At 46.2% G+C, this 23,045-nt stretch overlaps 5 protein-coding genes across 5 annotated transcripts; 2 read left to right on the top strand and 3 right to left on the bottom strand.

Annotated features, from left to right (window-relative positions):
- Nucleotides 1-180: 180 nt before the first annotated feature.
- Nucleotides 181-2,184, top strand: ANOM_005744 (putative C6 finger domain protein; the record flags this gene model as incomplete). The annotated part of the gene is made up of 2 exons (XM_015551001.1): nt 181-262; nt 500-2,184. The coding sequence occupies 2 exons, from the start codon at nt 181-183 to the stop codon at nt 2,182-2,184; spliced, it is 1,767 nt and encodes a 588-aa protein (XP_015406425.1).
- A 362-nt stretch (nt 2,185-2,546) lies between these two features.
- ANOM_005743 (uncharacterized protein) lies at nt 2,547-6,337 on the bottom strand (the record flags this gene model as incomplete). Its single annotated transcript, XM_015551000.1, has 3 exons — nt 2,547-2,734; nt 2,798-5,345; nt 5,438-6,337. The coding sequence occupies 3 exons, from the start codon at nt 6,335-6,337 to the stop codon at nt 2,547-2,549; spliced, it is 3,636 nt and encodes a 1,211-aa protein (XP_015406426.1).
- A 3,528-nt stretch (nt 6,338-9,865) lies between these two features.
- On the bottom strand, nt 9,866-13,829 carry ANOM_005742 (PX domain protein; the record flags this gene model as incomplete). Its single annotated transcript, XM_015550999.1, has 5 exons — nt 9,866-10,099; nt 10,162-10,348; nt 10,399-10,496; nt 10,860-13,251; nt 13,300-13,829. The coding sequence occupies 5 exons, from the start codon at nt 13,827-13,829 to the stop codon at nt 9,866-9,868; spliced, it is 3,441 nt and encodes a 1,146-aa protein (XP_015406427.1).
- Nucleotides 13,830-15,598: 1,769 nt separating this feature from the next.
- On the bottom strand, nt 15,599-18,601 carry ANOM_005741 (DDHD family phospholipase; the record flags this gene model as incomplete). Its single annotated transcript, XM_015550998.1, has 4 exons — nt 15,599-15,725; nt 15,791-16,981; nt 17,122-17,872; nt 17,983-18,601. The coding sequence occupies 4 exons, from the start codon at nt 18,599-18,601 to the stop codon at nt 15,599-15,601; spliced, it is 2,688 nt and encodes an 895-aa protein (XP_015406428.1).
- Nucleotides 18,602-19,837: 1,236 nt separating this feature from the next.
- sac6 (fimbrin) lies at nt 19,838-22,247 on the top strand (the record flags this gene model as incomplete). Its single annotated transcript, XM_015550997.1, has 5 exons — nt 19,838-19,860; nt 19,988-20,198; nt 20,267-20,955; nt 21,028-22,010; nt 22,073-22,247. The coding sequence occupies 5 exons, from the start codon at nt 19,838-19,840 to the stop codon at nt 22,105-22,107; spliced, it is 1,941 nt and encodes a 646-aa protein (XP_015406429.1). The 3' UTR covers nt 22,108-22,247.
- Nucleotides 22,248-23,045: the final 798 nt, after the last annotated feature.

Genomic DNA, 23,045 nt, shown 5'->3' with positions numbered 1-23,045 from the left:
TCAAATCCTGTGGGTTATGGTATTCCAGCTGCTACTTACTTCACTCGTCCCCCACACATACTGATGAAAACTCACAAACGGCAGACTTTGAAACCTGTCAAGTAGGATGTACCTGCTTTCAGAAGACCGACTGTTTCTGCTTCACATCCGATCCATGTTGTAATGTCTCAGTTTGAAGCCATGTCTCCTTCTCCCCAAAGAGACAGAGATGCTCAAGTCGATGCAGTCACCGGTGCGGCTGCTTCTGACGACTTGCAGTCGAGTAAGAAAAAGCGATCCAATTCTGATGTGGCCGAATATCCCCGAAGCGCGCCACAATAGCCGTATGCTTCTCTCCCTCCGTTGCCCTTCCTTTGCTATATCACCCTCCATTTCATTTTCACTACGTGGACATTCATTGATCATGGATAATGGCAAGCGTAATAGTGTCAGATATGCCGCCTGCGGAAAACAAAATGCAATGGGGCGCGCCCAAAGTGCCAGCTCTGTACGGATCTAGACACCGACTGCGTCTATAGAGAGCCTGGAATCAAGCTTGATGCCGGTGATAAACTGATCATTGAAAGGCTCAACCGTATCGAGGGACTCCTGCAATCAAGCATAGCAGCACATTACTCACTACCCTCAACGTCACCAGCAACCAGTAACGATACCAACATCGGTGGTGAAGATGCACCGGTTAAGACATCCAGCGTGGCTGTGATGCCCGTGAAAACGTCTGTTGCTGGACTCGCCTCTTGGGCTAACCCACCCACGAGTATCTCAACGATGCCAAAGGTACATACCACTCCTGCGTTACATCTGCTACAGTGGCCGTTGATTCGAGGATTGGTGGCTGGCCCCTATGACCCTCATACATTATTGCAACTAGAAATGGCTCGTGAGCCCCTTAAGATGAGATCCCCCAAGGAGTTGGACTTAACAAATGCAACGATATATATCAGGAATTTCTTTCGACGTGTCAATGTTTGGTACGCCTGCGTTAATCCATATACATGGTCTCGGTATTACAAAACTGCCGTGTCCATCGGCCTTCGAGAAGGACCTGAGAGCTGCCTGGTCCTTTTGGTATTGGCCCTTGGATGTGCTAGTCATCATGGGAGTATTTCCTCTGTCTCACCAGATAACGAGGCTCCAGGCCTGTCTTATTTTGCGGCAGCTTGGGACCTTCTCCCTATAGTAATGATGCGCAACTCTGTGCCTGCCGCACAGTGTATCATATTGGCATCAGCCTATTTATTCTACCTAGTCAGACCCCTAGAGGCCTGGACTCTTCTGTCAAATGCCAGTCTAAAATTACAGCTACTTTTTGGCAATCCATCTCGTGTTCCTCTTCAATGGAAGGAATTAAGTGTGCGAGTATACTGGAACGCTCTGCTCTACGAAAGCGACTTGCTAGCGGAACTAGATCTACCACATTCAGGGATCGTGCACTTTGAAGAGCTAGTTGATCTTCCTGGGGGGTTCGAGGAGGAAGATGACGAAGATGACCAAGAGGCCGAGGACGAAAATGGTGAAATTTCATCTGAAAATGAGCCTGTTGGTCGCGACGAATTATGGTACTTCCTAGCAGAAATTGCATTGAGGAGATTGCTCAACCGTGTCAGCCACATGGTTTATCAAAAGGATAGCCCATTAACTCTTGGGACGCTTGGACCTATTGTTTCCGAGCTGGACTACCAACTCTCTCAGTGGTATGAGAGTCTGCCCCAACCTGTTCAGTTTCCTCTTTCCCGTACACCTGTGTCAAACTCTGTCCAGACTGCTCTACGGCTTCGATATTTTGCATGCAGGACAATTATCTACCGACCATATATTTTGGCTGTGTTTGAAAACGAGCAGACATCTTCAGATCCAGTGGTAAAGGAATGCTGCCGGCGGTGTATAGAAGCCACAATACGCCAACTGGAGAATATAACAAGCCACCGCGAAGGCCATCTACCATATCTTTGGCAGGGAGCTTTGTCCATGGTGTCACAAACGCTGTTGATTATGGGGGCTACTATGTCTCCAACGCTTTCTGTCTTGCTGCCCCCTGCAGACCAAGTGGATGGGATGATATCAGAAGTAGTGGCAGAGGTTGAGAGATACGCTCACCTTGCCCCGAGTTTAAAACTATCAGCAGAAATCATTCGAGATGCAGAAAAACGACGGCAAATTTGTTTGAGGTCTACAGGGCAGTGAACCTAAACTATATTCATCATCTGCGTTCTCCCCCTTCCCCGGGCCCAGGAGCGGTATCTTCCTCAATGTCAACAAGAATTTACGTGCAGGTAGATATGTATTGTATCAAACAAGTATGAGAATAGCATATATACAGCTCAGTAATGGATAGATACATGGTCCAGGGCTAACCCCTATGTAACTCTAAACGATAAAAAGGCCGACCAAATTATTGTTTGGTGTAACATAGCTTTCATCGTCACTAACATTGTTCATGGAAGGAGAGAAATGCCGGTCATAGGAATCGGGGATATTATGTAAGTAAATAATCAAATCATGTAAAAATGGTTTTGTTGGAACGGCAACGCAATCAACTCTCATTTTTAGATAAGTACCCATTCGCTACCCCTCTTGATGAACTTATCAACCATCATTGCAATATCATTCAAGGCAAACCGGCAGATATAGAAGCCAAAAAATTCTGCAGCATGACGAGTACTCAACTCCAAACCAACAAGAGTTGGAGAAGAGTGCTTTAGTCCCGGGTCTTCGACCTGTTGAGCGATTTGATCTGACACCACAGAATTAGTTAGCAACGAAGGTCGACATAATGATATGCATGATTGTTGCCTACCTAACACCTGAACAGCATCACAAAGACGGGCCAACGCACTCATATAGTTCGCATTCGGTCCATTGAATTGCAGCTGCGTTGTATTGCGCTTGACAGGTTGGATATTAGGTATCGAAGACATCGGGAGAGAGTTGATAATCAGATTATCTCTGCTAGCCTCTTTTACACTAGACTGTGATGTTGTCCCGCCAAATCCAGAATTTTTGGAACGCAGTTTGCGCCAAGAAGTTAAATATGATTTGCTGGCCCCGCTGGAAGTTTTCGAAGGCAAAGTATCAACGGTCGCCGCATCGTCTGAGCTCTGAGAGGCTTTGAATAGAGCCATAGCCCCCTGAACACCAACTTCGCCGCTCAGCTTTTTCGATAGCGAAGACTGAACCTGGTCGAGAACGGTCTCAAGGGACTGCATTTCTTCCAAGATGGCATCAGCATCGTAAGTATCAACCTTAGCCAGTTTCAGCAACGCCGCCGTCAACAAGTCACAATTTGAGACTTTCTCCTCCACTGCCTTGATTTTGACATTTTTCACACGCCAGGCATCACGCGGGACAAATAGTTTGGTTGTCAAGTAGCCACCACTAGGGTGGGCTATGGTTTGATATATGCATCGCATAAGCCAAAATGGGCGCAAGAGAAATGACTCAGGGCAATGTTCTAAGGGCGCAGGCGCATTAGTTGCAGTCGCATTTGGTGATCCGAGATTGGTTGGTGAGTGGATATGGCTGTCGAACAGATACAGTCCCCCACTTGGAAGACCAGTAGGAGCAAAGGCTGCACCAGTTGGGGTGGGCAAAATTGGCCCTGCAGCAATCCCCGCCCCTTTCTGAATATCAAAAGGGGGAAACGCACTGCCGGGAGTATCTGGTGAGTCGATTAGGGCATCAGTCCCTGGCACTGACACATTCCTTGCTCGAAATGATTTCGCACCTGAGTTCAGCTTCCCTAAGTTATCTGGTGCTGACGGCACTTTGCCTATCGGCCGGGCTGGTGACGGCATTCTTGGGACCCCAAGATTGTTGTCTTCTTCCTGTGTCGTTGGCTTGTCGAGACTGGCATTCATCCAAGCATCTTCCGTGAACGACCCAATAGATGCGTTCCGTTTGTTCAAACTTACTCCCGAGCGTAAGACGGGAGTAGGACCTAGGGCTTTGCTTGTCTGCATTGGAAAACTTGTTGAAGGTTCGTCTTTTGGGAGGGGTGGGGGTGGTCGAAGGGCTGCAGGTCCCAAGGATTGACCATGACTAGATATATCCGAGTCTGCTCTCAAGCGAGGTTTTGTTTCGATCTTTAATTCTGTAGTTTTCTGACCAGACATTCTCCGAGCACGTACGCTCGGACCTGGCGTCGGGACAGGGTTTGGTTTGGGTAAAACGGCAGGAGCATTTGCCTGGGTTGAAAGAGGCTCTGTCGCCTGTTTTGCCATTGCACTTACTACAGGCAGAGCAGAGTCTTCTGGAAGTTGGGATAACGTTGCTCCGGGGGTTGCTGTGTTGGATACAGCCGAACTTTCCCAAGTCCTGCCGGGAAAGCTGCTAGAATCGGATTGTCGAGGAAGAGCTGACTTTGACTGGAGATCAAAGTTGAAATCGTCCATGATATAACCCCTGGTCATCTCTTCCAATAAACGCTCCTCCTCCTCAGCTTCCTCGTCCAGATAATCCAAGTCAACCCCATAAGAGTGGTCGATTGTAAACGGCTGCTGCAAATGTCGAACCTCTCGGCCACGGGCCATTGCCACTTGCGCTTCATGCTCAGCTTCCCTTACTTTCTGTTTCGCCAGCTCGATATTTCGACGGGCATTCGCCACAATGTCATCATTATCAATGCCACCATCATACTGTTCGTTTGGCTCAAATGCTGGCTCAAAACCCTCATCATAAGCAGCCTCAACAGCGGCATCAAGAGCAGCATCAAATTCAGCCTCTGTGCCGTGACTGAAGTGGCGGCTCCCCCCCTGTCGTAAATACACAGATGAAAGTTTAGAGCGCGTGGAAGTCGGTGAAGACGCGCCAGACTCATCGATTGTATCAAGCCAGGATGTCGACTCGAACGCATCTTTCGCATGGGTACTCAGTAAAGCCCAGTCATTATATCGAAGTTGATGCGCCGAATCATCATCTAGGCTTAGTGTCCTAGAGGCCTGCCCAGACCCAGACTGCATCGCCGTTTCTAGATGTTCACCCCTGCTTGATCTAAAGGATTCAGTCTGAGAAAAATCGTTCTGTATAGTGGCCGGTGGTGATAGGGTCAGGCAATGTAGATCATCATCTATTGCAGAAGGCAATAACGACTGGCACCTCGCTGGGACTCTGTTAGAGGCTAATACCCTTGCTTCGTCTAGCACTGGCTGATGATCGTCAGAGCTGCGCTGCAAAGAATTTCCGCTTTCGTTATGCGATTCCTCATTCTCATCCTCTTCGATGGACTGGAACATTTCACTGTAAGACTCCTGGCTGAGGGGTCGCTCTGGAAGAGCTTTGCTGTTGGGTTCTGTAAATGAGAAATCCATCCGCTGCAATTCCGTTACACGAATCATGTATGTGTCACGCTATGAAATTTAGTCCCTGTGTATAAAGAGTAGAAAGGCCAAAAAGGTAGACGAAAGAAAGGAGGGAAAGACATCGCTGAAGCAAGACTCACAATTTCCTGAAGTTTTGACTTTTCGTCCTCACCTCCGCTGCTTCTAAGCATAACATGTTGCAGTAGCTGACAGGCATCATTGTAGGCTTCCATTGCGCCTTCGAAATTTGCCGCGTTGTCAAGAAGCACAGCAGTGTTGGCTTTCTGTAAAGCTTTAGACAGCATTGCCTTTTGGGAATGGCCTCGTCGCCGCTTCCCATGAGTATGTTCGCTACCAGTAAACATTTGGGAACTCCGGTTGGCTGCTTGTGCATCAGTACCAGATCTCGACCATGGATTTTGAAAAAGGCTAGTAGCAATCGACGTGGAGCCGTGATCCTGATGCGATGGAGCAGAATCTATAGCATCTGTCGAGAAGGCCGATATATCACTGTGATCTCCAAGTTCGAGGACTCGCATGTAGTGGCCCGCGCCGATCGAGTGCGAAGACTGGGGCCCTTGCAATGGACTTTCATCGTTCGTAGGTGCGGCAACACGAGGAGGTAGGTGTGGGATAGTGCTCCTCTCCGCACTTGCGCCGCCTTTGGGAGAGGTGTAATCATCGTAGGCAGATGCTTTAGGAGGGATCGTTCGATGGTAGCTATCATACATGGGCGAGCCCTTGCTAGATGACGTTGACTGAGACCAGCGATTCAAACTGCCAAGGCCTTCTTGGATATGGTCACCTGGGCTAGTTGAAGGGGAGCCCGGAACCAGCTCTGAGACAAGCTCGGGCCTTGTCGGTGTTGCCGCTCCAAGTCTAGAAGTAAGGTCGGTAGTATCAGGGCCTTTGGTTTTAAACCTATTCCAAGAATTGGCTCGGGATAAATGTGGAGCTGCTGTGTCTGCGGTGAACGTGTATCCTGGCGACATGGGTCTCGACTGACGTCCATGTCCTTCCGAAGCCGAATTATGGGCCATGCTTACAAGGACCAGGCGGCCAATGCCGTGTCAACAATACGACAGCAGAAACGGTCAGATTCCACAGAGGAAAGTGGGATGATATATGAACTGATAGAGGTTGAGTGAGGGGGTGTTTTTTAAAATAACACGACGTGCGGTGTATTGCGTTTTCGATTCGCCGTCGTGGGTTTCGCTCTTGGTTGTTATTTTATGATAGCCACTTTGAGATGGATAGGTCTATGATAATGATCAAAGCGAAACAGACGGATCTTCCTGGATCCAAGAGGTCTGCAGTTTATAGAATTGGAGTGCGCCGCGGATATGGGGGACGTTGCAAATATGTGTATGTGTGGCTGGCGTATTGCTCATCCTCTTCGAACTCTAGAAGCTGATATATGAGGGCGACTCGGTAGCCTTGAAAAATTCCGCATGTAATAAGTGTATACCGACTCCTCTAGCTCCCCTATTAGTATATACTTGCTTCAACGCATGGCCGGTTACTCTGGCGCAATTGTTTCGTAAAGGGCATAATTATCTCCTAAATCGTCATTGGTCGCTATACATCGTAATCGAAGTTCCGCTGCGCAATCTTTTTCGAGAAAACCAAGACTGATCACTATTTCAGATAAACAGCTATGAGGGCTCCGGGAGCTGCCCCGTCGAATTGCCGTCAATGTGGCTTTCCCGTGTAGATGGAAGCGAGGATGTGGTAACGCGAGTCAATCGCTAAGAGTTTATTAGTGGAGCGGACCTTGAGAATCCAACTACTGGGAAACGGTAAGTTAAACAAATAATGGTTATGAGAGGACTAATGACAGTATCTCATTGGCATCTTTACATTGAGGAGTGGTCCGTGGGCAGGGTAACACGTACCGATCTGAAGTAATATTCTTCTTTCTGACGAAACGGGGACGGAGGAACTAATGTGGGGTTAAATTGATTTGGACTCCTTCTGTCAATGAAGCTGGATGTAACCAGTTGATGGTATAGCAGCACCATAGATCCGATAACAAAATTTCGAGGAGAGAAAATTAGCCGGCAGAAATGAGGTGCAAATAACGTGAAATATTTGAGATTTGTAAATGAGAAGCCTCGAGAGAGAAAAGGGGATTGATCCCGGTGTGATTTTCTTTTCTAGAGTGGGAAAAAGGGGCCGCTAGGTACAGTACTATATGTACATACCTTTTAACTTCCCGAATGTTTAGAAAGGTAATACTACTATCATTATGCTCCATGTGGGTCCTATTAATTAGGTACCTAAGATAGATAGATACCTTTCCCGGGCCCCCTCCAAAAAACATCCCAGAAATAGTTCCGGCTTTCTGGAACAGAACGCTCTCTACGGAATAACTAGACCGGCCAATGTGCTCTGGAAATGGTAGGTATATGGGAACACCTGTACGGAGTAGGGAGATAGCCAACCAACTTCAAAAAAGAACCATGTAGTCCAATGGGATGGACGCCAGTCATCTGAAATGGGATTGTTGGCCCTGGGTTGCACCAAGTACACTGTAATCACCTTGATAAACTACTCGTACATTTCAGTTTCACATAGTGCTCTGATACTGTTGAGATACCATTTCTCTTTATCCTTTGCTGTACTTCTTTCTTGTTCTTCGACTTGGCATGTAATAAATTGTACTGCTATCTACCTACCTATTTACTCACACATCACTAATAGCATTATAAAAGTATTATACTAATAACACCTTCATGCGTTGCTAAAATAGGTACAGGCTCTTCCAAATTCTGGGTTTTATGCAAGCCGTGTGACACAGTTGCACTATTTTCTATGTTAAATGAGACCTCTGCATTGATACATAGAGGTGGAGAGCATGGAGTCGCAGTGTCTTGTGTATAAATGTATATACAAGAAATAATTTGTTGTCTGTCCTCTTCCTTTCAAGTCCCGTGCTTCTTTCCCATAATACCAGTCCGACGTACTATAGCGAAAAGAGGTTTATACGAAAACATGGCAATAAGGTATATGTATAGTACTGTATATACCAGGGTCGATACAAAGTATTCTGTACGTAAAACGGATGAACACTGGTATGGATACTCGCGTAGCCATGCCCTAGAAGGAAGATAGTACATATTACCTACCCAGTACCAAGCATACTCAATCCTGGGCGATCATTGATGCTATCTTTATGGTCGACGGTAGTAATTACACTTGACTAATATGGTTTAGTTAACTAACTATGGCTTAGGACCATCCCCAGATATGTGAGGGGCATTAAAGAAAAGTACCGATATTGATATAAGAGCTAGTAGATTCCTCGCCCTACGTTACACAGCAAAATGTATCTTTAGTAGTCTGTGGATTCCATGAGTTCTGATGAGCTCCGGACGATATGAGAGTTCCAGGAGTCAATTTTCCCTACTAATACCATCAGAATGTGTTTCAAGAGTAACCAATATTGCCATTTCGGCATGGTCTATAAGCTGCCGTCTCCTTCAGCAGATCGGTACTTGTAGCGTAGCACCACCTTCACAGCCAGGGTGCACTATTAAAGGACGTTCGTAGCATCTCCCTCAAGCTCACAGATGGCAATATTTCTAGAAGTGGATTGATAGATACTTAGAGAATCAGAAATATATACTAAAACACAATTGCGGTAACAAATGGCCTGCTGGAACGACAAGACAACTACTAGCTCCTACAGCGACCAAGGGCTATCAAGATTGCCCAAATCGGAGTCCAGTCCTGGCCCTAGGCTATTAAGCGACTCGGGAGTCCGAAGGTCTGAAGTGAGCTAGAAAGCTATTCCGGGGAGTTTCTCTATGGATGCATGGCCACATTCTATGAAGCTCTCGCTAGCAAAATAGCACCCAAGCCGGCTGTGGACGTATCAGTTTCAATCACGAGCCTGTGTATATGACCTACCACAAGTAGCATCATGATGTACCGGTACATGTTTGACTCTCAATACCCAAAGCTTATACTATGTTGAATTTATCCATATCTGCCTTGCTCGTAGCATTCTATGCCTTCAAATTGTCCGGGTTATGCGCAAGGCAACTCGTTGTATTGTAGTTATAATTTAGACCTGGGTCATGTTAGTTATGATTTATGATAATTTTACAAATAGTTATCTCCCGCTAAACTCCCACAAACTCGCTCCCAGTCTATGACACCACACATCTTGCAACGGTGTTTATATTTAACAAATGGAGACTGAAGAATCACATCCCATCTAGACTCATGACAATGCCAGTCGGTATGTACGAGTTCCAAGTATCTAACTAGACCAGACAGTAGGTTTCCATTTGAGGACTTGTAAGAAAATCTATACACGATAAAGACGGGGCGCACATAAATCTGACATAGCGGCTTAATCATGGCATACTATTGGCGTAAGAAACAAGCGTGTTAAAAAGTTGCAATGTATCAAGGCTATTCGCATGACATTAACGCAGAGTAAAGGTTGGAGGTCACCTAGCAGACCATATCCTGGATTTATAGGATTGGTGCGCCTGAATTACAGTGACTAGGCTATTTTGTAGACAATATTTCTACTTCGCCTTTCACTTCCTGGAAAACTACTCCTCACTCTCCTCCTCACTTGTCGCTTCAATGTTTTTTCGTGGCAGTTGCGAGGCTCCAAGCCCATCACCACCACTATCGGAGGCTTCATTGTGATCTTCATTTGGGATACTATGTCCGCCAGCATAATCTGGTCGTGGAATAGACACTCCAAGATCCTTCAGTGTAAGCTCAATATCAGGCAGTAAGGTGAGAAGGGAGGCAAATTGGTCGATTGGTAACGTAATGCCCTATATGAATAATTAGCAGGATACAATAAAAGTATGAGGAAGATGGCCACAGAGGGACCAACTTTCTTGCCGGGAAGCTGTTGGCCATCTTTCTCGTAGTATTCCCTAATATTAACCAGAGTCTTTCCTCGAAATGAGGAAATGGTGACTCGGCGCATCTTTGATATTTCCCAGTATCGATCCCCATTTGCATCAATATCTCCAGTAACGCACGTATGACGTTTGTCAGAGTCGCAAGCAGCGGCGCTCCTGCTTGAAGTAAACTTGGGTCTTTTTAACTGGGGATGTTCATCGTTTACAATTTCGCCAGGACCTGACGCGCGCTTTCTAAATCCGGAAGCCATGGCATGTGCTGTTTTTCAGAAGCAATTGAGATGCGTAGAGTAGGCGGAAGAGTCTGTGTTGATCTTTGGTAAAGTAGTGTCTGTCAGCAAAGTTGATATAAAGACAGTACTACAAGATACAACAGAGCCCTTATCTTGTGTTATCATCACGTGATCTACTGCTATAAGCTTGCTAGAAATGATCCTTCTAGCTGCTACTATTGCCACAAAAGTCAGAAAAGATCATTATGACTGCTTTCTAAACAGACTAGGACATATAGGGGCTATAGGACCACAAGTTAACCTGTACCTAAACAGCACTCATTCCAGGTCGTGGTAGTAAGGGCACATTAAAAAATCAGGGACCTCAATGCCTGTATGAGAACAGAAAATACAAGCCCTCGCGCAATGATTGGGACCTGGAGACTATCGAATACCTTCTCAAGAGCTTCGCGACTGGCAGCTGCTCCCATTACACCTGTCAAGGCCTGTGGCAGCCCTTTCTGCACGAAAGCTTTTCGTGCAGTATCCCTTAGACGCTCTTTTTCGGCATCGTTAGGTGCTGAAGGCCAAGACTTCAATTCAGCTTCTGTTGGGAGGACGTTCTCACGAAGTTTGGTGATATACAAACCAAGTGCTTCATCAGATGTGTTGGACTCAATCATGGATTCTTGCAACAAGCTGCGAATCGTCTCTATATTTGGATTTCCAGGGCGTAATATGTATGACTTCGCCGCATTCAACAGAGTGCGGCGTATATTCCAGGCAGATGACAGTGTATATAATTCATTTATCACTGCAAAAATAAGTTCCACAGCTATCCGGGTTTCTTCTTGGGTGATAGGGCTGCCTCGGCCGTCTGAAATATCTTGTGCAGTAGTATTCGCCCACTCCTCTATTTGGGTATGGGTATGTTCCTCCCTAGGCCTACCCGCAGAGAGTCCTAACGAACCACGATGTTTGCAATCCATGCTAGAAGAAGCAGTAACTCGCTCCGTTTCTGCGGCTGGAACCTGGCTTGAGCTCTCTGCATTTTCTGCCAGGTTGCCAAGAGGTATGTCCTGACAGGGTTTGGCTCCCTTCATGGCCGTGGTAGCAGGCGCAGCTCCAAACAGTGGCGAACTATGCCTCTGATACCTGGAAGATAGCTGAGTATCGTCCGTTCCCTTATCTGGCTCCAGTGAATGTCGTCTCCGATTTCCAGCGTCTTCAGACCTGCGCGGATGGATTTCATTTTGCGTAGGGATATTGGTATTATGATTATGACTATTCGTAACCATATCTGATGAAGTCTTCTTAACAGACATCACGCCGAACACTCCGGTCATGCCGCCAAAAACAGCCTTGCTGCCATCGGAAACGCCTTTGGGTGCATTTGCTAAGACGCCTAGAAACCCCTTTCCGACATTTTCGAGGGAAACCTGACTCGGAAAAGAGAACCCAGCCTTTAGGGATGTGCCCGCAGATGCAGGACCAAGCCTTCCACCCTTCTCAAGGAACCGCTTCATCCTTTCACTCTCTGCGAGTAATTCATATTGAAGGGCATCTTGGAGGTATCGCTCCAGACTCCTCGCCAATGCTTGTTTTGTCTGTCCTTTCCAAGCAGGCAGGACAGGGTGATCGTCTGTAAACTTTTGAACTCCGTTCAATCTCGAAATCGTTTCTAATGTCTCATGGAGTGACTCGAAGTCTGTGTAGTTCCTGAAAACCATCCATCCTGTGCAGCACGCAGACGCCGGCTCAATTTGGACGAAGTAATTTGATGTAGGTTTTGATCGTAGCAATGTCTTCCCCCCCAGATCTACGCCATCATCTACCGTTATGGAAGCTCGATGGAGAGTCAAGGTGGCATTTATGTCGTTCTCCGATGCTTGATTCAACGACAAGGAACTTGCTGAATGTAGCGAAGACGGTGAGGAGGGTCGCCTTGCAGGATTTAGTTCGAAAGCCCTTTCAGATGAAGGCTCATGGATCTTCTGAGTCAGCTTGACGTTCACATTCTCAAGCACTGATTGCGTTCTAGTATCATGCTCAACACATTCCTTCCCATGACAGGGCTGTGAAGTGGGATCTTCTCCGCTTGAAAATGGGATTTGAAAATCATTGTATACCAACTGCTCAGCATTTTGATGCTGCAAGTCTTGTGCTGCGATCATGGCACTCAGTCGCTTGGCTTCCACCATGGCTTCTTCAGTTGCTTTATCTATGTGAGCAGCCTCTGAACCTATTTCCTTTTCATTCAGAGTTGAAAGAGGCATATTCTCTTGTTTGAAATCCTTGGCTGCGGTTACACCATGAGTTCGCGCCCCTTCAACACCGGCATCGATTGCACTCATGATTTCAGAATCGCCTTCACTAAGAAGATGAATGATCCATCCATTGATGAACTCTGGACGTGATAGACTCGAGATGATGGATTCAAGGACAACACCCGCTAATATTTCGCGAAGGAAATCCCTTAGAGGAGGCAGCGCATACGCTTTCGGATCCAAAAAGCTGGCCAATATATCGTCCGCTATCAAATTGAGTTTCTTATGTTGTTGTTGGCCTGCTAACACATTTGCCAAACTGCTCTCCGGGGAATATTCTAGGTAACGCTGAATAATCTGTTCCGGAGTCATGGTAGGCCCAATAGTCTCAATCGCTGTAGACAACTCATTCAGGAATACGATTAACATGGAGGATGAATTTGTGAGAAATTCCAAAAAAGTGTCTGCTGGCCGTTTACGTGAAAGGTGTGTTGACACAGAGGTGACAAAACTGATCAATGTCTTCCGACAGGAGAGAGGAAACGTCATCTCGGATGGCAAGATCGTTTCATACCAGCAACTTTCTCTTTGGTAAGCTCTTGTCTTATTTAGAAATGTGAGACCTTACTTGACATAGTCCCTGATCACCGCGTCGGTCAGTGATTCCAACGCGGCAGCTGTCTTTGGACGGAAAGAAGTGTAGCCCGGTTCTATTTCAACCACATCATTTGAAAGGTTCTGGAGGTTATCGTTTGATTTAATTCTTGTGGTATTGCGTTTGGACCAATCCAGTAACCTATGAGCTATATCCAATCCCATTTCTCTTCTCTTAAGTCGGCAATCCAGTTCATTTTTAGAGGAATGAGTGCTCGCCCCCTCCCATGACGCATGTAGGACGATGCCACTGGTTACCCCGATCAAGAGCAGACCAAGTCTTCCCAGGAGAATATATGTTGTGCCCACCAAGCCAGCAAAGACGCCGAGCAGAACTTCATTGCTAGCAGTAGAAAGGAAACCAATGACAAAATCAACAAGCTCTTTTGACTGCGCTATATTGGTCCCATGGTTGTTGAAGTCGGCTTGTTGTTCTGCAACACTTGCTTGGTCGGGGAGGTTAGTTTCATTTGGCTGGGAAGGAGCATCGCCGGGAGTGTCCATGGTTATTGACCCCATGAAATGACAGTTTGCCACAGGTGGTAAGCAGGTCTAGAAGGAATTAAGAATTGTCACCTGTTCATTAATAATTTCCAGGACCAGGCACGGGTGTGTTTGTTCCTAGGCACTGCTCCTATGGTAAGTTCATGGTACAGAACGGAGTAGATAGAGTAGTGGGCAAGCTAACTACTTAGTACTGTGTAGACCCAGTCAGACTAATTAGATACCCGACGGGAATGTACCGATATGAACCATGCGGCCCACCCTATTCTTGACTTAACCATACCAGAGGCAAAGTTATGTGCATACGTATGTAGGTACGAGTCCAAGAAAATTATATGCTTTCAGGTACAGATATAGAGGTGTATCTCTAAATAGGGATGGTAGTTTATGCTGTTGATAACACTGTATTCCAGATACATCACAACAACTCCCGTGGTTAAAAAAGCACCAATCCAACACGAGAAGTAGCTGTTAGAAGTTATTGAAATGTCTCTATTTGTTATTGCCTTGCTTTACTGCCGAAAAAACACGGTATCTAAGAGTGGAATTATTCTCTGTCATCCGAGTGAATCCAGGCATTCAAAGTACACATGTTTCATGCCAGATGTAGAGATAATGGCGGTACTATTAAGATCAATCAAGGACATATGGAGTTTTTGTTTCCCTATTTTCTTTCTTTGAGGCTACCTGGCCCTTGTGGATCTTCAAGCCTGCGATGTTTGTATGACCCGGCGCATCCCCACAAAGGGGAGTTCATCGTGTTTTAATATATTTTGTATGGGTTCCATGTGCAACAATTGTTGTCTGCCCAGTCTCAGCCCTTTTAGAAATAGTAATTGATGTGAAAGCCAGTGACTTCCCCACTTTATTAGCCCGACCCTCAATCTCCAGCCAGTCCCCAGTGGTCGCCGTAGAAAGGTAATTGACATGAATATCTGTGCTCACTCCCGTAGAGTCGAGGCCACAGGAAGCGATTGCCAATCCGCCTGCCCAGTCAGTGACACAGGCCGAGAAAACACCATGCAAAGTACCCTTTGAATTAAGGTGGTGAGAAGCAACTTGAATCCGGGAGTGAAACACGCCTTTTTCGGCGTCGTAGATTTCGATATCATTAAGAAGAAACGCATATATGGGACTAGCGGCTCGGATACGCTCCCAGGATTTCCGCACTTGTTGTAGCTCTGAGTCCATGTTATATTGTTGTGTGTTGTTTGGGACTTCCATGCATCTGAGGAGAAACTGAGAGGGAAAAAAAAGGTACTCTGCGGGAAGGAAGAGGACAAATTTGTTTTTTGTCGATGCGGGCCCTCACGATTACTACTAGTAGTATGTAGTATACCACTAAGGACACTAGTGTCGGCTGTCTTTATGTACTGCACAATACAGAAGAAACTGGCCGAAATCTATACCGAGTACTCCGTACAGTCATATCAATACCAGGTAGGCATCAGGGCCTATTACTTTCTGAAACAATTTATTATACCCAGGGTAATCCACACTGATAGCTATAGTAGAGTTCGCTTGTCAGTAGGTATCCTATGCAACAGGTACCTCAGTAGAGCAGACTACTCGAAAGTTTAAGCTTGCGGAAACAGTGCAGCTTTCATCGAATAAATAATTACATACTTCGGTTTTATAATGACATACAGGTAAAAGCATATGACAACAGTCACGAACTACTAGTCTGTGAACATCTACATGGATCATAGATTGTATTGTCCCGGTTCTTTTTCCTTAAAGGCACCCATGGAACCTGAAGGCCGTCTCAATTAGGCTTCCCGTGGAGGAGTTCTCCTAGACAGCATCTGTGAAAGCATGAAGTGGTTAACGTCCTCATCAGCCCAGTACGTCAAATGGCTGGCGATGCTGGCAATCATAGATATATCAAAAGCACCTCTAATTTTTTGGAGTTAGCGCTCCCATTATGTTAAAGGTCTGACAGGTACTGCAAGGAGTCTTACTCTTGTATGCTATAGTCAACTCGCCCATTCGAATTCAGGGACCTCACTTTTGCATCCTCGGTCCTTAATCTCTTCATACGAATTTCGTTCCCCTGATGCTCAGTAGCGTCATCGCTTGCAGGAGCTGGTGCATTCTTTCCAGGTGCATCCTTGATTTTTTGGAAGCCCTCGTAAAGCGTCTCCAAGTCCGAGTCTATAAGAGTAGGATGCCGATCAAGTCTATCTGCGAGATCAGCATCTGTGTTGAACGATGGCGGCGATTGGATGGCAGAGTTTGGTTGAGGAATATCCTCAGCGCCAAGGCCAAGACTGCGATTAAGCAAGCTACTCGCGACGCCTGTCGTGAAATTGGTCCACAGAGACCCCACACTTTGGCCTACACGGCTTCCAATTATTGAAAGGCTTTGTCCAGAGGCTGCCCAAAGGCTCTTCTTTACTGACGGCAAAGGCTGTGGCCGGAGCGACGACATTGCTGGTGATATAAGTGGCTCTATGCGATAGCTGATGGGATCAGAAGGATGGAATATATTGTAAAGCTGCTCGCATTTCGGAGAAGAAACATGGAAATGCTTATCATCGGGCCCCATTCCTGTGTTAGCCTGACTAGGTGATGGTTTGACAGTTGTGTCTTTTCCATCCACATAGAAAGTGTTTTTAGTTGCTTTACTTCCCGACATGGATCGACCAGCAATAGTTTTTCCCTTCAGCATCTGAAAAAGTGCGATTGGAGAGCCCAAGCAAAACAGTTCCTTGCACTCGAACTCTAGTTGCCCGTCTTGCCAGGATGCTGGCGGATTACCTTGCTGTCCCACAGGAGCAGATGATCCCTGCGAGCCAGCTGTGGATTTTTCACGGCACAGGATATCAAAGAGAATGGCACTCCCGAGTGAATGCCCACAGAGACTCACTGATCCCCTAAAAGAGGGGTTCCTCCTTTTGAATATTTTGAGAATCCGGTTGCATTCCTGCTTAACTATGGTCGATATGTGCTCGCAGTATGCACTCTGGTATAAAAGCACATCCATTGCCAAATCAGATATTAAATTTCGAACCGCGGGTACGCTATCGAGTGTAATATCAGCCAAGCCGGGGTAGGGGTCATCTTCGAAAACGTCTGCGTCTGCAAGATCAAGCTCTTTGCGATTTTGGCTCACCCCTCGGTAGGGAAAATCAAGGAGGTGCCTCCAGCATCTAGCCAATATTAGCGAAGGCTTAACAGCGTGGCTCAGTTTCTCGGGCCTTCTTCCCCATCTCCCTCGAAAGAAGCCCACTAGAGGGCCGGGGGATCAGTGCATCAACTTGACAGATTGAATCTATATGGAATCACTTACACTGGGAGTACTTGAACACGACAATTCTCGTGCTTATCCCCAAAGGCGGAGTTGAGGGCCTGGAGATCAGGAGACACTTTGTACACATTTTTCATGGTCTTCCGTAGGACATTCACATCATGGATAAAGTTGATACTCTCTAGCCGTAGCCCAAGTCGCTGCCCAATCCCGTGAGTAACAAGAACTAGATGATCAATTTCTCGGTCTCTATCATTACCATCAGCCTGTCTCGAATCCTCCATTTCCTTCTCTTCTTGTCTACGAGCTTGTTCTTCGATCTCAGCCGCATTCTGCGGTTCGCTAGCAAGAGATGACATCTGCCGTTCGAGAGTTGATCTCTTGTTTATCCCAGGGGTGGTGCTGTTCTCAAAATGGGAGTCCGTTACTTCAGACTTCATGCCTTCTAGTCCACAGTGATCCTGATTATCTGAACGGCGTGCTTCAGAAGTAGAGGCCGAGCCCTGGTTTGATTTTCGATTGGGGTTTCTCGAATCAGGCGCTTCCTTCTGTCTTTTTGTCTCAGAGAAGCCGCGCACTAATCGTGTACCTGGTACCCCACCCAGCTTCTGGTATACCGTGGTGCTCACACGGGACATGAAGTCATCATTTGTCAGTAATGCTGACGAGGAATCCTGATATGTCACTAAGCTATTCATGTAGGCGCCAAATAAACGATAAGTGTGGAGTCCATTTGCGGGTACGTGGGTCATATGCCCAGCATTTTCAGCACGATCGCGCAAAGTGCTAGGCTCTAAGAGCAGCGTGAGTTTATGCCTTTGTGCTTTTGGAAAAGGGATCATGACTGCACAGGCCTTAGGAGGACCCTAAGGGTCAAGATGACGAACCTTCGACTTCTTCAACGCCACGGTTTAATTTTAAGATAGCCCTCCTCAAGTTGAGTGGCGAGGTTCTCTTCACATGGCTTGATCGTGGAGCCGTCCTGGATAAACCATGTTCCACGACGAACTTCGTATATGGGGCCTATCCAATATGCCGGACTGAGCTCCCTTCGCTCTACATCCACATCGAAAAGATAGTCCTCATTGACAGGTACCTTTGTGATATCCTGGGCCGTGTCAGTGGCCTCGTCAGGTCGATTTACACCCTCTCCACCCTCGACATCAGCTATATTTTGAAATGCAATTTCAATGGCCTGGGAATCCTTGACTGAAAACGGGACGAATTTCTTGGGGGGCGGAAGAGGTTTTGAGGTATCCCTCTTTTGCTCTGTGAGCGCCGGTTTCCATTTTGGGGAGTCCACAGCATAGAACCACCTTACCCGCAACGAAGGGCAGTCTTTGGGATAACGCTGTGGATTAAGGCGATGTCTGTGAGTGACTGTATGGTCTTGGCCTTGAGAGCGTTGCAAGATGTCTGGTGTGTCATTGCAGCCACCGACGGGTTGAGGGGTCGTACTCCTCGAGACATTCCAAGGAGAGATCGCCCCCAGGAATGTCCCTCTCTGATTCTCCTTTGACATTGAGCTCTGAAGAGCTCGAAGAGTTGAAGTGCGAGCCAATTCGACGAACTACTGCCTGTTGCCAAATGAGAACGAGGTCAAGAATGAACGATTGACCGGCAAGGGAACTCAGGGAGGTTGAATTTGAAGTAAAATTAATAAGTCTAAGCGTGGTCAATAAAAATGTATCCAGGAATTAACACTCTGAATTGGTCCGGGATCAGAACTTGCAAATCTGATGCCTCTTTTAGTTTTTTTTTTTCTTTTTTTTCTTCCCCCTCCTTCAGTTGAAGGACAAAATTTGAGTTCTGCAGTAGTACTGTGTATATGAGTAATATATCAGTGCGTAACTAGACTCAGAATTCTAGCGCTAAGAAAACTAGAGAATAATTGAAGAAGGAAAAAAGAACAAAAAGAGGAATAGCTGTGGGGCACTGAGTAACTGATAGAATCTGACGTTAATCAAAGTTTTGACATGCTCACTTTTGAGGCAACGTGTCGTGACCAGATTAAACCCCAAAGAACGGGGAAGGAAACAGAAGATATATACCAGTTAGTACTGGTAGTATATATGTATGTACATAAAGTACATTTGTGTAGTACCTCACTCCCTCTGAGAATAGTAAGGTAATGATAGTGTACATATAACATGTAGTAGGTAGGTGAGGCACAACATACAGAGAGATTTATGGATTAGAATTTGTAAGAAGATCCCAGCGGCACAAATAATTTGGGTCGACATCATCATGCGTCATCACCAATATCAAAGACTACTAGTAGTATAAACCACTTATCCATGTATTCAATAGTATAAGTTAACGAAAGAGGTGAATTTCACAATTTCAATAAAGTAGAATAATTCAAACAATACAAATAAACTAAATCTCATAGTTTTCCTGAGTAGCTTTCATACCTAATACTGAAGAAATCTGTCAGTTCAGCTGGTCCCCGCGTCGTCACCACCCTCCTAGTGCCCAAAAACCCCACTCCGCTTTCCATCAAATCCCACTCCGTCATCCAGGGGAAACCAACGCAAACCATCTCAAGTGCAGGCCTAGGCTACCGAATTACGGACAGTGCTTACTTCGGTTTGCTTTGCCGTCATTCTTCAATTGACAATCTCCTCCTGAAATATCCCAAGATATTATAACCCTTTGTCATCCTTGGCTATCATTTGCTAGCCTGTGTCTTTCCACAGCATAACATACAAACCACTCCGTTGGTTATCGGCCGGCGTGGCGAAAAAGAAAAGCAATAATGAACGTCATCAAGCTTCAAAGGTTTGTGTGTCTCTCTCCCTCTCTCTTCCTTTTTCTGGCATTTCCTGGACTTTTTATGCAGGACGTCTATCTTTTTACTACCCCACTTACTGAGCAATGAGTCTCACTCTGATGGTCATCTCCGTAGGAAGTTCCCACAGTTCGACCAGGGCGAAATCTTCTCTCTCCAAGATGCCTTTAGAAAGTTAGATGTTGATGATAAAGGCTACTTGGATGAAGCGACTGTGATCAAAGCTACTCAACAAGCAGAACGCCAGCCATATGACATCGTACGGCAGGCGCTAAAGGAGGTTGAATTGGATAGCTCTCGCCGGGTAGAACTTGAAGACTACGTGGATGTTAGTATTTCCCATTTCGAGCCAATGTTCTTTTTATTTCCACGGTAGAGAAACTAAGACAGGAACAGCTTATCTCCAAGCTGCGTTCTACTTCGGGGCAAAGCGGGCTCGCCGGCACTGCAGGTCCCGCCGCGGTAGTACCTGGCAATGGCGCTGGCTCCTCTCGCCATGTCTCGAAAGGCAGCATAGGAGGAAGAATCCACGTCCAAGGTTCATCGGCAAATGTAACTCATACTATCAATGAGGATGAAAGGACCGAATTCACAAGACACATCAATGCCGTTCTTGCTGGGGACCCAGACGTTGGTCACTTCCTGCCGTTCGCCACCGACACGTTCGAGATGTTCGATAAATGTAAAGACGGGTTGGTTCTAGCAAAATTGATCAATGACAGTGTCCCAGATACGATCGATGAGCGTGTCTTGAACAAGCCAGGAAAGAAAATCAAGGAATTGAACGCATTCCACATGTCCGAGAATAACAACATAGTGATCAACTCGGCTAAGGGTATTGGCTGCTCAGTTGTGAATATTGGAAGTGGTGATATAATAGAAGTGCGCGAACATCTCATCCTTGGCCTGATCTGGCAGATTATTCGCCGAGGTCTTTTGGGGAAAATCGACATCAAACTTCACCCTGAGCTTTATAGACTTCTTGAAGAAGATGAAACCTTGGAGCAATTTTTACGTTTGCCTCCTGAACAGATATTGTTGCGTTGGTTCAATTATCATCTAAGGAATGCAAAATGGAACAGACAGTATGTTGCCATCCTGTGTTTTCTCGGGATAATGTCAGGGGATGCATAGACATTTACTGATCAATACTGCAGGGTGACAAACTTTTCAACTGATGTGAAAGATGGTGAAAATTATACAGTTCTTCTCAACCAACTGGCACCCGATGCTTGTTCACGAGGTCCCTTGCAAACACAAGATTTGCTTCAGCGTGCTGAGCAGGTTCTAGCTAACGCGGATAAACTGGGTTGTCGAAAGTTTCTGACCCCAACCTCACTCGTTGCTGGGAACCCCAAACTTAACCTTGCCTTTGTGGCTAATTTATTTAACACGATTCCAGGTCTTGACCCTATCACTGAAGAAGAGAAGCTCGAAGTCGAAGACTTCGATGCTGAGGGAGAGCGTGAAGCTAGAGTCTTTACGCTTTGGTTAAATTCACTGGATGTCCAACCAGCTGTTAACTCTCTTTTTGATGATCTTCGGGATGGCACTATTCTCCTCCAGGCATATGATAAAGTAATTCCCGGAAGTGTTAATTGGAGGCATGTCAACAGACCACCAACCTCTGGTGGTGAAATGATGCGTTTCAAAGCGGTTGAAAATACGAACTATGCCACCGAGCTTGGAAAGAATATCGGCTTTTCTCTTGTTGGTGTTCAGGGGGCTGATATCACTGATGGACAGCGTACTCTTACACTGGGGCTAGTTTGGCAACTAATGCGGAAAGATATCACAAACACACTGTCGAGCTTGGCGCAGCGGATGGGTAAGCGTGAGATTACGGACTCGGAGATGATCCGGTGGGCAAATGACATGTCCCGCAGAGGCGGCAGGACTTCGTCGATACGCAGTTTCAAGGATCAGTCAATCGGCTCGGGAATCTTCCTCCTTGACGTGCTTAACGGCATGAGGAGTAGCTACGTGGACTATGAGATTGTAACTCCAGGCCGCAGTGACGAAGAAGCATACTTAAATGCCAAGTTGAGCATCAGTATAGCAAGAAAGCTAGGTGCAACCATCTGGTTGGTTCCTGAAGATATTTGCCAGGTCCGCTCTCGTTTAGTGACTACATTCATTGGTGAGTTTGCTTTTACGAAACTGATCTTGAGTCAATGTAAAAAGCTAACATCCATGAACAAGGCTCCCTTATGGCTACATATGAGAAGATGCAATAAGCTCATCATGAGAGTTTTATTGTGCTATGATGGGGAGTGTCAGACCCCATTCTGTTCTCAGCTGTCTTCCCATTTTCTTTCTTTTGATTGGTTATTGCCTTGCTATGTGTGCAGCTTTATTAACCTGGTATAAGTTTTCGGACATGTTTATAGACCTAGGCCACCGTAAGAACCAAATTTCGAAGGAATGACCCTTCCTTGTGTCAATGCCTTAAACTTGGCAGTAGTTTCATTCCTTTTCCCTTTATCTCATTTCCTTTCATATATGGTATCCTCAGCCAATGGTGAAGCACAAGTAATCTACACCACCAATTAATGAAGGTTAATACATGATGGGCCATACTCAAAGTAGCATTTTTGGTTGCGTTCATCCGAAACGTTCAGCTAGATCATTATATTGCAAAGCAATTCAGTAATTAAGTTGCGCGTAGGCCACCAATAGGTGATCGGGGAGCACATCACCAGGAACTGCGTCCTACTTTCAAGTTTCCTTACGATCCATGTATGTACTACAGATATACATATGCTCTGCTCTACATTACAATCGGTTGCCGGAACTCGTAACGACCGGTCGTACAGGACGGTAAAAGGGAATGCTAATCGTCTTCATATTAAACAGCGATTTAGACGCATGACGGACCGCTGCGGATCGTGACGGACAAAAGGACGACATACACTGGCGTGGGCGGAACGGGGGAATAAACGATCGCTCGGTGGGCGTTCGGTGAAAATTCGAGCCGCTGATAAAGATTTCAACGTGGATTGATCAAGTCAAGGTCCCAATAAGATCGATCCATCACCACAGCACTAGGTCCGAATCCTCGTCTTTATTCGTCTCCCATCTCCTCCGGTTTCCCGATAACGAAAAAGAAAAAACTGCGGTAAAACGAATTAAGGGCATTAAAGAGGAAGACGGGGGAAGGGAGGGGGGGGGGGGG

This window comes from Aspergillus nomiae (assembly GCF_001204775.2).
Source record: "Aspergillus nomiae NRRL 13137 chromosome Unknown contig00154, whole genome shotgun sequence".
NCBI classification, from domain to species: Eukaryota; Fungi; Ascomycota; class Eurotiomycetes; order Eurotiales; family Aspergillaceae; genus Aspergillus; species Aspergillus nomiae.
This window is presented reverse-complemented; position numbering and strand designations above follow the sequence as displayed.